This window comes from Pelobates fuscus, chromosome 9 (assembly GCF_036172605.1).
Source record: "Pelobates fuscus isolate aPelFus1 chromosome 9, aPelFus1.pri, whole genome shotgun sequence".
NCBI lineage: Eukaryota > Metazoa > Chordata > Amphibia > Anura > Pelobatidae > Pelobates > Pelobates fuscus.
In genome coordinates, this window is record NC_086325.1 from 121,700,720 (window position 1) to 121,716,446 (window position 15,727).

A 15,727-nucleotide genomic window follows, 5' to 3' on the forward strand; every position below is an offset into this window, starting at 1 on the left:
AAAAGTACATGGGAAAGGAACAGGGAGGGGAATTACCAAATTGTTGTGATCTGACAAGTGGTGCAGAATTGTAAAAGTGGAGTACTTATGGATTCTGCTGGTTTCCATAGTAATTGTCCAATCTTGCATTACTTTTGAGATCACAACACATTTATAAATATCCAAGTTTTTTTTTTTTAAATGCTTCATTCCAATTATTTTACATAAAAATATGAACAAATTGGAAATACTCTATTAAGCACATAAAGTCATACAGTATACATTTAACAGAGATACAAACATATTCACCACTTCTTTCCTGCCCAAGGCAGGATTAAGCAACAAAGAAATGGTGCCATTATAATAAATGGCAGTGCTAAGAATGTATAAACATTCCAGGGAAATGTGTAAGCTAGATGACTGTGACGCTTTTTTAAATATTTCACTCTTAAATAGCTTCTCTTAAAGATGCCATGTAATGCTTTGCCCCTAGTGGTTAAATCACAAGGCCTGGATTTGAACAAAGACTTTACCAAATTGCCTGAATATAGCTAGTTATATTAATAAAAAAAATAATATATATTTTTTTTAAACATAATTTGTGTCAGTCAATTGCAGATCTGGGAACCCATTAAAAGTATCACCCTTTAGGAGAGGGGTAGGAAACCTTTGGCACTTCAGATGTTGTGAGTGCATCTCTAATAATGCTGGCAAATAATCAAGAAGATTGTAGTCCACAACATCTTAAGAACCCAAGGTTGCCTACCACTGCCGTAGGAGGATATACTGATCACAATTTCTTCAATTTCTCCCTGGCTGCCCACAAAGGGAGGAGACTATAGTCTCTGTCCAATCTCTAGAAGCACGCTCTGACATCAAGTGCCTGGGACTGACTCTCCAGAGTACAAATCCACAAGAAAGCCTTAGACTTTATTGATTTGGGCTGTGGGCCTCCTTTGTAGAGTAACTTAAAGTGCTTGGTACAAAGTACCCCGAAAGAAAGGACTGTAAATCTTCAGACACTGTTGCAGTACCACAAGATGGTTAACCATCTACCTTAGTCTTATAGAGACCTCCAGGACTTACCCAAGAGGCCAAATAGCTAGTCTAGAGACCATTTTACACAGCCAGTCAGTAGAACTATCAAGAGTATTAACCCACTGTAAATAAAAATAACTTACTATTCTACCATATATTGTATCCTGTTGTATATTAGATCGTAATGCATGTTGCAAATTGCTGTATATCTAAAACTGTAGAATTTGTAATGTATTGTGTATTTATGACAATATCTTTCTTTCTATTTCTATATAACACAGCTTAATTATCTGACATCTCTTACCTTTCTAAACTCCTACATATTGGCAGATAACAGTATCACTATACTGGACAAATTATCAATTTGTTTTTAACTTTCCTGGATTACACAAAGCAGGAATTGTCGCCCTTTAAATACTGCATATGTTTATTATGATCAGACCATGTGCATTGTTGCAGTTTATCCCATCCTACATAATCAAGTACATTTGTTTATAAATTAAGTATACAGTGAATTACAGTATTTTATTAAAATGCGCTTTTGGTGTCGCAGCACAACTGAGATAAGGAAAGTCATGCCTTATGAACTAGGTTTTTGTTTTTCCTCTAAAGCAAAAGTCTAGGTCTTGTTGGATGATACCCATGAGGTCAAAAATCCACATTAGAAGATATTCAACTCTTCACATCTGACTCTCAGTTTCTATAACACTGCAGACCATGTACTACTCCAGCTCTACATCCGCATCCTGACAAAAGGTTCAAGGTCCTGTAAACCTTGATTACAACTCACACACTGAGGAAGCCTGACAACACAAAAAAACCACAGATATTCAGTGACTTAAATATATAAACATTGCAGTGAGATACTTAAAAGTTATGACAGCCAAAGATAAGGATATTCACAGGGGAAATAGTTCTGTTTAGTGCATTCATACATCACAAACCATACAGAGATAAGGCCAAGGGACAGGCCCTAAGGAGATGAATTTGTGCGCTGTACACTGGCAACTCAAAACAGATAGGACAAGCACACAAGCAGTGTTAAAATGGGGCAATATCTTTTTGCATGAGCAATAAAGCCTGATAAAGACCACTTAGTGGGCTGAAATCTTGCTTATGTGACAATGAATTTGCCTTTTCTTTGTACACACCCTGTGTATCCAGCCCTATTTGCATATTACCATTATGGAAACTGGATGTTCCAGATTGGGAATTCCCATGCTGTTTCTGCTTGCTGGTCCATACAGATATCCCCTAAAAATCTACCTACTACTACTAATTCACATAATTCTACAATACCACATACGTATTATTTTTGTCTATGAGAATGTGCACCACACATTCTCTGAAATGTTTTCCCAACATCTACAATGAAACAACTTGCAATGCGAATTTCCCAAACCACCTATATGTTTATGCACCACGTGCAGATATGTAGAAAAAAGTCAAATGATTCATACAAATTTACCAATCAGAAAAGTGAGTAAGGAAAAAGCAAGTAGAATGCGATGTAAAACTAGCCTTCTTTTAAACATTGTGATGGTCATCCAGACCATCCCCTAAGTTCTAACACACATATAACCCGTACCCCACGTGTTGATTGATCCTCTGTGGAGGAAGAGGGGACCTGGGAAGCTGCCGCAGGTAAAACTACAAAGAGAGCTACTTCAATGGTTTGTGTTTATGCCCCCCATTCTTGACAATTTGGCATGCCCAATACAAAATTTGAGAACCAAACTATTTTCTTACATTGTAACAGATTGCTCTGAGTAGAGATAAGCAGGTATGTCTATAAAATTATAACCTACATAATTTCTGCTGATTTTATGCTGTCATTGACACAAAGTTAGGATTCCCCAAAATGAAGTATATTAAATTATCCAAGAAATGCTGTATGGCATACAGCTTATGCACTGAATTTACTTGTCACAAAGGAACAATATTAGTTTATCTCTAGGAATGTTTTAAATTAACATTAACATTTAGAAAACAATGAATTCTTGTGAAATCCTCTCATTTACAGAACACACAATATTGCTATGAAAAGCAAATGACATCAGAGGGACAATAAATGATATGTAACATTGCACACCCTGACATGAACTGCAATGACAGTCACAGTTGGCCTTACCTTAAGATACAAAAACAGCTTTTAGCGCCTGAAGATAACCGGCAGAAGCCAAATCTCTGCTTGCTGTCAATGTCAGTCAGCACAAATGTGAAATTCTGCCCAACTTGGCTGGCTGAGAGGCTGAAAACAAACAAAAGAAAAGCCATGTAACAGCCATGTATTGTTCAATGCTCCATTACATTAAGACAGAATCCAATTGAATCCATGCCCTAACTGATGTCTTGGCTACTGCTATCACTGTGTAAAACATTAGCAACAGATACCATACATGTTGGGGAAAAAAAAAAAAAAAAAAAAAAAATGAAAAATGAAAAACAAAACATTATATACTAAACAAGAAGTTATATATATTTTTTTTAATTCTTTATTTTAGTAGTGCAGATAAACACAGTATTTCAACAAGCGCCACAACAGCGTAATTCAAGTTTCTTTCAAGGTAAACAGTGGCATGATAAATTGCACAAATTTTATATTTAACAGATTAACTAAACAGTTGATTTGTCCAGGTAAGAAAAAATTAAGTAATGATGCTGGTTGCTCAGCTAGGTCGCCTAAGCTACACGTGCACCATGTTATGTTTTTGTGTGCAAAGATATACAAAACGGTATGCTTAGCCACAATAGCCTCTGCAAGCACAAAATATCACACAATGACAGTGTCATGGCTTTGGTAGACTAGCACATTTTTAGTTTAGGAACAACACAATATGTATAGTTAAGATATGTCTGCTGCTTTTCAATGCTTGAGTGGGATATATAATCAGAAGAGGGACAAAGAGGAAAACATAAGATGCAGGCTAGGGTGTCTGATTATGCAGCCTTGACAGGTGAATATTAAACAAGTGTGTCAGAGGATATAAGATATACAAGTTGTTGTCCTCTCTTAGGCTGTATGCCTGGCTGAGCTTGGTTGTAGTCATTGCTAGGGCTAATGTTAATAAGCAAAAGTCTATGTCCATGGGTGTATACTTGTTTAGAGGAGTCCGCCATGTGTAGCAGGATTCAGGGGTTGTCTGTGCCGGTGTCATCACCGGAGCTGACCAGCAGGCAGTCCGGGTCTTCTTACCCGCTTACCCAATTCCCAGTCTGTGGGTATGCTGTCCACCGCTCTGCCCTGGACCTGTACATGTGCCTCTTGGTAGGTGCCATTGTGGTTTGCTTTGTCCCCTCCTGTGGTATACATGGGCTGACTGTGTCTCTCGTGCATGGGTGCTGTGGGTGGTCTGGGCTTGATCGCTGAGTGTGTGAGCTGGCAGCCGATGTCTCCGTGGAGTGCCCGTTATCTGAGGCTGAGAGTTGTGTGAGGGCGGTCTCACCTGCGCGGACCGGGTTCCAGGCGAGTGAGTTCTGGTAGTGGAACGGTTAGGTATGTTCCGTGCCTTCCTCCGTCTCTTCATTCTGATCAGCCTCTCCGCGCCACTAAGTGGTGCAGGTTGTGGTGCTTCTGTCGCCGCCAGCTGTTGTACTGGGTCTACGATTGCCGGTCCTTGTGGCTGTTCGGCGAGTTTCTCCCAGAATTGCGTCCAAAAGCGATCAAATGCCCTCGTTATGTTGTCCTCATGTGAGGCCCATGGCACTGGGTTACGTGTGGCGGCCATCTTTACAGCCAGCATGCCGGTTTGTGGGTTCAGTCGCTTGGTGCTATTTTGCACTTGTTCGTGGTCTGTCGCTTTGTGGGGGCCGGGATAACCCCCACCGGCCCATAGGGGGGCAAGCGTGGCCAAGACCGTCGTCGATTTGTAGGTGAGGCGGGAGATCGGCCGCGTCCTCTGCCTCAGAGTAGTCAGCAGGCCGCAATGGTCGTTGGGGCCCATAATGCTCTCAGCTGGGTGATAAAAATTGGTGCCCGGTCACTCCCGTGCCTACAGGGATCGGGTGCTGCCGGTATGTTATAGCAGGTATCGAGTTTTTTGACCAATTTCTCTCTATTTCCCTAGGAGCTCCTTCAACATGCGTCCTGCTCGCTCAGTAGTCAGGCCCCGCCCCAAGAAGAAGTTATATTTTAATAGTTACGTAAACAAGAGCAAGCACTGGTAAAAATAGAAGGAAACGGCTCCATTAATAAACATTTAAATGCATACTTATGACTGATGTAGATCAAAGGAGGTTAAGTCATTAAAGGAACACTATAGTCACCTAAATTACTTTTGCTAAATAAAGCAGTTTTAGTGTATAGATCATTCCCCTGCAATGTCACTGCTCAATTCACTGTCATTTAGGAGTTAAATCACTTTGTTTCAGTTTATGCAGCCCTAGCCACACCTCCCCTGGCTATGATTGACAGAGCCTGCATGAAAAAAAAAAACTGGTTTCACTTTCAAACAGATGTAATTTACCTTAAATAATTGTATCTCAATCTCTAAATTGAACTTTAATCACATACAGGAGGCTCTTGCAGGGTCTAGCAAGCTATTAACAAAGCAAGGGAAAAGAAAATATTAATTAAACAGAACTTGCAATAAAGAAAGCCTAAACAGGGCTCTCTTGACAGGAAGTGTTTATGGAAGGCTGTGCAAGTCACATGCAGGGAGGTGTGACTCGGCTTCATAAACAAAGGGATTTAACTCCTAAATGGCAGAGGATTGAGCAGTGAGGCTGCAGGGGCATGTTCTATACACCAAAACTGCTTCATTAAGCAAAAGTTTTTTAGTGTCCCTTTAATGATGAACAACTTAATATGTATTTGTACAATAAAAATAATGTTAGATCACAAGAGACATTTTAATTATATATATTGCGTAACAAAAAAAACAACATCATTGATAAATAAATAATAAGTAAATAAATATAGTCTTAGTTTCAGTAAAACAAATTTATCTTCACTTTCCTCCATGCAGAGGTCATGAGCTTTGAGCAACTATTCACCAAGGTACAAACACAAGAGTGCCACTTCCTCTGACATCAAGTTCAATAAACGGAGTATCAGAAGAAAATGTGACAAGTGTCTCTGGCAGATGTAGTGGGAGAACGCAGAAACATGATCACTGGGTCCAGCTTTGAATCAGCTCCAACATAAACACACAGATTAGGGAGTTGATCGCTATACACCACAAAATATGCATCCTCCCACTCATAAGGCAATGTCACGGTGCAAATCCACAAAGGTCCAACTTGAAAATAGCAACTGCAGCCATGTGGTTCAAACAAAATTAAAGAATATAGTTGGGCTTGAAGCGCCAAAATGGCTTGACTGCCAGTGCTGGTACGGAAAATCTTCTTTGATTGTTTTAATATGCTGAGTTTACAAACAAGCAATGGAAGGAAATGAGCCATTACTGGCTTGGATGCTCTTTACTTTGGCTTTTTATCTACACATGTGAAGAGTACAACACCTTTAATGACATGGGTTAAACCTTTTGCTTGTTCCTTGGAGTTCTCAATGTTAAACCTTGTAGATGTAATTGGCCACTTCAGATACCTGCAGGTATTACTGAGCCAGGTGAATTACCACTCACATTCAAAAAGGAGTTAAGATATCAAAGAAGGAAGTTTGACACACTTTATTTACTCAGATTGTAAACATTTCTGCGGAGCAATCTGTATTTACACAAAGGATGCTAACAGAGGCCTTGAACTGAATTTCACAGTTTGCACTATTACTGTGCACACAAGAACCTACATTTAAAACTTTGAAAGATCTAGCTCTTTGAATAAAGAGAGAATATAGTTTTATTTTGTTTCTTTACCTGACAGTATTGAGTATTTTTGTGTTTTTTCTGCCTACGCTATTGCATCATGGAGTATATGGGAGTATGTCCCTTTTGATTCCCTTTCTGCAGGGAATAAAACTTCTCATGCAACAAACTGTCACGGGAGTCGCACCCCAAGACGCAGGAAGAGTGGAAACCTACAAAAGGTGGATCCGAAAGACATTTTAGTGGCCGGACTTAACGTGATGTGCTTCTGACCCTATAATGTTCCTTTAACCCCTTAAGGACCAAACTTTTGGAATAAAAGGGAATCATGACATGTCACACATGTCATGTGTACTTAAGGGGTTAATGACATGCCAAATATTTGATACTAAAGGGGTTTAAGACAAGAATATTTCTAGGGATATCCCTTAAAACCAAACAGTGGCATTTATTTCCCGCTAGTTTGCTCTATGCTTGCATTAACTCCTTATATCCAGCACTGTATTCGTTGTCTTTTCTATGTGCTTGTTACGCTCAGCGGTAGGTAGCTTGTTTTCAGACTCGGTTAGCAGGCATTTGATGTAACACAATTTTCAATTTGTTTTAGAAATGTGTGAAGTATTTGGACCCTAACATACACTTCTGGTAGTTTGTCAAATGAGACTCATTCAGCAGAGCTCCCCATGGCTTTGAAGCACCATGAATAATACTGTGTATTTGTGGTCAGATTTGCTAGGTCCCTTTTGGCCTTCAAACTCTTCATGATGAATAATGTGCCTGGACTGTCATAATTTCCCCATTTTCTTATTTCGATGATCTGGAGTTAGGCAAATCTATTTATATCATGACATGAATGGCATTCCGTAGGTCTGGAGCGCGTCTAATTTAATTTGTGTTTTATAGAAGTCTTTACAATGTGATGGATATAAGCTCCTCTGTCTATGTGTATCCTTGCTCAAATGTATATCATTAACTGCATTCAGTAGATGTTACATTTGGTATTTTAGAAGGCAGTCATGCCTATAATTTAATAAGTATAGTTATTATTGCCTTTCACACTGGAATATTATGATTAATGTATAATTTCCTACTGCTCACAGAGGTCTGCAATGAATGGGAGCTGGGGTATAGTACAGAGGGGGTGCTGAGGTTTAGTAGAGTAATGGGTGCTGGGGTTTAGTAGGGGGTGGGGATTCTGAGGTTTAGTAGAGAGGGGGTGCTGGGGTTTAGTAGGAGTGGGGGTTCTGAGGTTTAGTAGAGAGGGAGTGCTGGGGTTTAGTAGAGTGGGGTTCTGGGATTTAGTAGGGGGTGGGGATTCTGAGGTTTAGTAGAGAGGGGGTGCTGGGGTTTAGTACGAGTGGGGGTTCTGAGGTTTAGTAGAGAGGGAGTGCTGGGGTTTAGTAGAGTGGGGTGCTGGGGTTTAGTAGAGGTGGGGTGGCGATTAGTAGAGTGGGGACTGTTAGGGTTTATTAGAGGAGGGGGTGCTTGGGTTTAGCAGAGGAGGGGGTGCTGGGGCTTAGTTGAGGAGGAAGTGCTAGGGTTTAGTAGAGGAGGGAGTGCTAGGGTTTAGTAGAGGAGGGAGTGCTAGGGTTTAGTAGAGGAGGGAGTGCTAGGGTTTAGTAGAGGAGGAGTGCTGGGATTTAGTAGAGGGAGGTGCTGTGGTTTAGTAGGAGGGAGTGCTGGGATTTAGTAAAGTGAAGTGTTGGTGTTTAGTAAAGGGGGGTGCTGAATTTTAGTAGAGGGAGGAGTGGGGGTTTAATAGAGGGGTCCTGTCCTGGGATTTTGTAGGGAGGGCATTAAAACACTCTAGGCAGCCAACCACTATGGCAAGCTGTAATGGTTGTGTTGCTTAGTGTTTCTCTGAAAGTTTCAACCGTGTTCTACACAGCAATGATATTAAGATTCACAAGAAGTATATGCACAAGATAATATTGGATATTTTTTCTAATATGCAAATCTTAAAGAAAAAATTACAGATTATAGAACATCTAACTATAAATTCACCAATTGAAATAATACAAATATATATAGAGGATATTAATATAAAAAAAATGGAAGGAGAATGGTCTCGTAAAATTAGCTGATATTCTAAAACCAGATCTTCAAATAAAATCGTTTCAACAAATTCTCATAGATACAAAAGGTATTGATAATGAACAATTTACATATATTAGAATCAAACATGTTATACAATCCAATCAAATACATAATACTTCAGTTATAGATAATATCCTTAACATAGAACATAGGAATAATATGGTCTCAAAAATAAATAAGATTCTATACAGCAGATATATTAAGGGAAAAATTAAATCTATGTTGAAATGGGAAAATGATATTGGAAATGAGTTTTCATTGGATCAATGGAAGGAATCATTTGATTTGCTTAGAAAAGCGATACATAGTATAAGTTTGTATGAATTACAAATTAAATTGGTTCATAGGTGGTATATGGTCCCAGCGAGAGTTGCAAGATTCCACCCTCCCACAGATTCACTCTGTTGGAGATGCTTAAGATGTGACGGAACTTTTAAGCATATATGGTGGGATTGCTATGCTCTCGATCCTTTAAAACAAGCGACATCTACAATAATCAACACCATTCTTAAAAAAAAACAATGGACCTCTCTCCACAATTATTCTTGCTACATATGAATATTCCTACTAAAACGATAAAATATTTAATAATTCATATTTTAATGGCGGTTAAAATCTGTATTGCCAGATATTGGAAAACTGTAAATATTCCCTCATGGAGAGAGGTGGAATCTCAAATAGGATATCAACGTTTAATGGAGAAACAGGTATACAGAAATCTTAATATGACAAATAAATACATCAAGATATGGGAACCCTGGGCAACTGAGATATCCATTAACCAATAACGTAGAGACTGGTCCTTAAACTTAGAAACTTCCATTAGATGTTTTCTAACGGCTTTGATGCACCGTGTGAATGAGTACTTTTTTATGTATGTTTTATATGTTTAGTTTGATAAGATACGACTAGGGGAGCTAGGTATCAACGTATTGGCTCATATAGATTATCATGATGTAACTGGCCAGATATTGATGCTCCATGGCCCGGTCTTACGTCAAATAAAAATAAAGCAAAATAAAATGAATTTCAATGAATTTCTATATAGAACTTTATTATATATAATAACATATGATGAATCGGCATCTATCTTATTACTAAGCGATAATGGCATAAACTCATGGGATAGATGCCTTTCTGATGTGTATAAAAAAAAAAAAAAATAGGAGCACACTTACACTGCAATATTTACATTGCAGAGTTAAGTCCTCCTCTAGTGGCTGTCTACTGTTTTATAACGACGCTGGACGTCCTCACGCTATGTGACGATCTTCAGCGTCGCCAAAGTCCCCATAGGAAAGCATTATATAATGCTTTCCTATGAGGAGGTCTAATGCGCGTTAGGTCTCCCCCGCCGGCTGCCGTTGGCGGGGGAGGAGTGTAGGCAGAGCCTGACCCAGTGCCGAGGGACATCAGCGCTGGACTCCGGTGAGTCACTGAAGGGGTTTTAACCCCTTCAGCAACTTGGGATGGGGGGTGGGAGGTAGAGGGGCACTAGAGGGTCCTGTAGTCAGGGGCGTATTAGCCGCGAGGCAAACAAGGCATTTGCCTTGGGCGGCATTTTCCAGGGGGCGGCAAAAAAAGCCGCCCCCAAATGCCCAAGGCAAATGTCTTGTTAGCCTTGCGGCTAACAGACATGCCGGCGGGCTGCTGGGCGATCGGGCGGCCGGCCGGCGAGGGAGCACTTCCCCTGAGCTGTCTGCTCAGCTCCCTCGCCAGCCGCAGAGTGAGGCTGGGAGGCGGAGCCGGAATATGACGTCATATTCCGGCTCCCAGCCTCACTCTGAGGCGCGCGAGGGAGCTGAGCAGACAGCTCAGGGGAAGTGCTCCCTCGCCGGCTGGCCGCCCGCCATGCAGTGCCGCCCGATCGCCCAGCAGCCACTGGACCACCAGGGACGAAGAGACACCCCCCCTCCCCAGCATTCCCAAAGGTAAGGAGGCTGGGGGGGGGGGGGTTAATAAAAAAAAAAAAAAAAAACGTGTTAAAAATAAATATAAAAAAAATGTGTTAAAAATAAATTTAAAAAAAAAATGTGTTAAAAATAAATTAAAAAAAAAATGTGTTAAAAATAAATAAAACAAAAGTGTTAAAAAAAATAAAAAAAAAATGTGTTAATGTGGGTGGGTGAGTGTGTGTCTGTGTCTGTTAGTGTGTGTGTCTGTTAGTGTGTGTGTGTGTCTGTTAGTGTGTGTGTGTGTCTGTTAGTGTGTGTGTCTGACTGTGTGTGTATGTTAGTGAGTGTGTGTGTCTGTTAGTGTGTGTGTCTGTTAGTGTGTGTGTCTGTTAGTGTGTGTGTCTGTTAGTGTTTGTGTCTGTGTCTGACTGTGTGTGTATGTTAGTGAGTGTGTATGTTAGTGAGTGTGTGTCTGTTAGTGAGTGTGTTTGTCTGTTACTGAGTGTGTCTGTTAGTGTGTGTGTGTGTTTCTGTTAGCTAGTGTATGCGTATCTGTCAGTGAATGTGTGCGTGTGTATTTAGTATGCGGGGCGGGGGGAAAGGTTGGGTGGGGGTGGTGCGGGAGGAGGGGGGGCGCGGGGGGAGGGGGGGCGCCTGAGTTTTGTCCTGCCTAGGGCAGCACAAAACCAGGATACACCACTGCCTGTAGTGCCAGGAAAACGAATGTTTTCCTGGCACTGAAGAATAACTTTAAAATCAGTAGCAGTCACTTTCTAGCTATATATCCAAAAAAGAAACAGATGTAATCATATTATTCCAGTGATGCAGATGTAGTAATCTAGTGATGCAGATGTAAAATAAAAGATGAAAGCACATCTTGTAATACCTTTTTTATTGGACTAACAGAATTTTGGAATGACAAGCTGTCGGGAGAACCTCAAAGACTTGAGAAAGGGAGGTTATTCTGAAATCTTGTCATTCCAAATTCTGTTAGTCCAATAAAAAAAAGTATTACAAGATACGATTTTCATCTGTTATTTTACATCTGCATCACTGCATATAGCTACAAAGTGACTACTAAAAGAAGTCTACAGCTAGTAAGTGATCACTATAAGAAGATGCTGGGTGCAACTTACATCCTGCAAAAGAATTTGGATATACCGCTGATTGCAAAGCGGTTCTTCAGACTTTAAAGCAGTGGTTCCTAAACCAGTCCTCAAGGCACCCCCTACCAGTCCAGGATTTAATGATTACCAAGTTGAGTCTAAGGTATTTTATTTATGTATCTGCCTTGTTCTGTTTTAAAGCGCTAACCCTCTTCTTTCGTATTTTTTTTTTTTTGGTAAACACCTTAGATACAACTGGGTAATCCCTAAATCTTGAACTGGTATGAATACTTAAGTATTTTTCCTAACAATATAGTTTTCCTTTAAATAGATAGTTACAGGAAGATTTCCAATATCATATGGAGAGACAAGGTAAACAAATCAGGAATGACAGACATACAGATAAATATAAAGATCTGATAGATTTGCATACAATTTAGATGATAGATGAATGGTTTCAGAAAGATTAAATAGACATATTTCTGTACCTGAAATAACGTTAAGGGCTAATTGCTTCTATGTTTGAGTTTGTGAATCTTAATAAATACTATTTTATGAACGTTTATAAAATTAACTAATGTTTAATTAAATTAGAATACATGGTAGTATGTTTAAAGGAATATAGAAGTATGTTCCTATGCTTGTGTGGGTAAAAAAAAAACATACAAAATTGGAATCTCTTTTGGATAAACAAGACCATATAAATATGGTAGCTCTTTATATAGTTCTGATTAAATCAATGTGTCAGTCAGCTCCTATCATAAGCATAGCAAATGGGAAAAATATTTAAGCATCAAAATATATAGGGAGGATTGGGTCTTTTCCCTTAAGCATAATTTTTAAAAATCCATTGTCTAAACATAACAGAAAAGTAATAAAAAAAATTGAATAGGTGGTACCAAGTGCATTGGTCAAAATGTACCACGGATGTTCAGATTGATGCTGAAGGTGCATATTAGTTAGATGAGATTATATACATATGGTGATCATGTCCCCCGCTTCAGTTATTTTGGAAAATGACAGCAAGAAAGATCAAGGTTTTATGTGAAAAGGAGGTTGATTTTAGACAGAGTTATTTTTGCAACACATGGAATTAAATAAGATTATTAATATATTTATATAGCGCCAACAAATTCTGTAGCGCTTTACAATGGGTGGACTAACAAACATAATAGTAACCAGATACGTTTGACGCACAGGAACAGAGGGGTTGAGGGCCCTGCTCAATGAGCTTACATGCTAGAGGGAGTGGGGTAAAGTGACAAAAAAGGTAAGGGAAGTATTAGAGAAGAAGATTGGTAGGATAGTATTCACTGAAGACTTAGTGTGTGTTTTTTTTTCTTCTTAAATTATAGTTGCAGGAGAGGAATCAGTTGGGAGCCATGAAGAGTTCAATTGATAAACTTTTGTGAAAAAGTTTTTTTTTTTTTTTTTTGAAGGAGTGCAGATTGGGTAAGCGTCTAATGGAAAAGGAAAAGGAGTTCCACAGGAAGAGTGCAGCTCTAGAAAAGTCTTGAATGCGAGCATCAGAGGTGGGAGTACGAACAGAGGTAGAAGTAGGTTTCATTTAACATATCTTAACCCCTTCAGGACACCATAAAACCTGTACATGAGGGGTACTGTTTTACTCAGGAGACTTTGCTGAACACAAATTTTAGTGTTTCAAAATGGTAACTTGTATTACAACAATAATATAGTCAGTAAAAGTGCCGTTCATGTGTGAAAAATGCAAAAAAACTTCACTTTTACTAAAAATATTATTGCTGTAATACAAGTTACCATTTTGAAACACTAATATTTGTGTTCAGCGAAGTCTCCCGAGAAAAATAGAACCCCCTTGGACAGGTTTAATGGTGTCTTGGAAAGACAGAGGGTTAAATATAGTGCTTGCAATTCAAATTCTCTGCACTTTTTGCCTGGGTTGTCAGGCATGTCAATCAATTTTTTTTTTTTTTTTTAATTCTTTATTTTTGTAGTACTACAACAGATACAGGTCGATGGAACAACATAAGATAAACAGTTGTGTGGCAAGCATTAATAGTACATTCTTGTTAAAGAGAGTTTCATAAAGGTCTATAACATTTGCTTAAACGTTAGCTTAAACTAGGCTGGTAACCGCTGAGAAGTAGAGTAGACAATTGGGATATTATTGCATGACAAAAAAGCATAACATAACAGCCTATTGGAGCCTGTCAATGGAGGTAGAAACATAGCAAGAAATTCACACATTTTATGTTGTTGGTTAAGAGTAACACTTCCATATGGCCTAACAAGCTGCGACATGCAGTGTGAACAGGTAGGTAACAGACAGAACTTGCATATTATTTAAATATAAGTAGAGAGGAGGTGGTCATGCCACTATGCACAGCCCAAGATATAAAACACATGTAAAGGCAAATCATACCAGCAGTAGCAAGATTGGTAGGAATGGGGTTGTGGCCCGGGAACTAAGTTATGTATCCGGGTTCCACCAGTAATATTTAATACACGTTGTAAGGTATCCACGTTAATCTGCCACGCTCCAGCTAAAATGTTGCGAGGTCGCTGCACTGGTCAGGTAGCTTATGGGGGGATACAAATGGTAGCATCTGAGATTTTGGGCCAGCTAGTATAAACTATGGCAGTAGGCCTTCCTAGCCCCAATAGCATTCGTATGCCAAATAATAACCGGCACATCACAACATAACATGTTAAGCAGAGAGGTAATACTGTTTTAAAAAAGTAAAATAAACAATGCATGCACTTTTATTGATGGTGAGTGTGACCTGTCGGTGGCCTGTCGGTGTGGTGTCCGTGTGGGAAGAGTTGAACTCTATGGTACTTGGTAGGCCGGTTAGGGGGCCTGTGTCCGTATGTATGAGCCTTGGGTGACTCTTTGGCCCTGGCATATTGGGTGTTGTAGCTAAGCCGCCGCGTAGCTATGTGCTGGTCAGCTAAAAGGTAATATGTTATGTGTGGGATCGCGGCTTATTGCCAAGATTCAGGCACATGTACAGGTCCTAACGTTGGGATTATTAAATCATGGACAAGGTAGGGTCGTGGGACCCCTTAGTTACATCAGTCGCTATAACGTGTAGGCTGGCTGGATAGTACACTGTGTCCACCTGTGATTGTGTGTAGAGGAATACGGTGACTTGTAGCCATCAAACAAGAAACAACTAATAAGAACAGAACCAATATATACATAAAAAGAAAAGAAAAAAGGGTTGTAGTCTCAGTCTGATGGCCACCCTGTTGTTTGAGGGTATGCGTTTCAAGACTGTGAGTCAGGTATTTAGAGGGTGTCGTCAGGGAGGATGTGGGCCTCCTTATCGGTGCGGGGTTCGGTGTAAGTGAAGAGCTTATGCACATGAGGTCGACCGTTGGTTCCCTAACTGAAGAGTGTCCCTGCCATCTCAAGGATGATTCCGATGCCATCGAGTCTGCCTGTTAGGTGGTAAGCGCCACATAGGGGTCAGGTGTTCGGCCCGTCGGCACAAATGGTACAGATCTTGTACCCACGAGTGCTGGGGTGACTTCGCATCCTGCCGGGCTGTCTGTGTGAGGGAGTCCGGCGGTAAGCCCAGTGCTTGCAGTAGCGGTGTCGCGTCTTTCAGCTCCCTGATCTGATGGGAGTCAGCTCCCTGTTGCACGGTAAGCACGTGGGTTGTTTGCCACCGATATTTGAGGCCTCTTTGGTGGAGGAGCGTGGTAAGCGGTTGGAGGGTTCTCCTCCATGCCAGGGTACCCCGCGATAGATCGGCGAGGAAATTCAACGTCATCCCTTAAAATTCAAATGGCGTCTTCTCCCTCAAGGCGTTTTGAAGTATTGTCTTGTCAGTTCTTGATTGTAATGTGAGTATAATAT

General features: G+C 40.2%; 1 protein-coding gene across 1 annotated transcript in view; it reads right to left on the reverse strand.

The window, feature by feature from the left end:
* The window catches only part of DENND1A (DENN domain containing 1A), a 920,735-nt gene that overhangs the window by 613,802 nt on the left and 291,206 nt on the right, over positions 1–15,727 (reverse strand). The window contains exon 5 of the mRNA XM_063432346.1: positions 3,149–3,268. Within this exon, the coding sequence (XP_063288416.1) occupies positions 3,149–3,268 (120 nt within the window). The remainder of the gene's footprint in view (positions 1–3,148; positions 3,269–15,727) is intronic.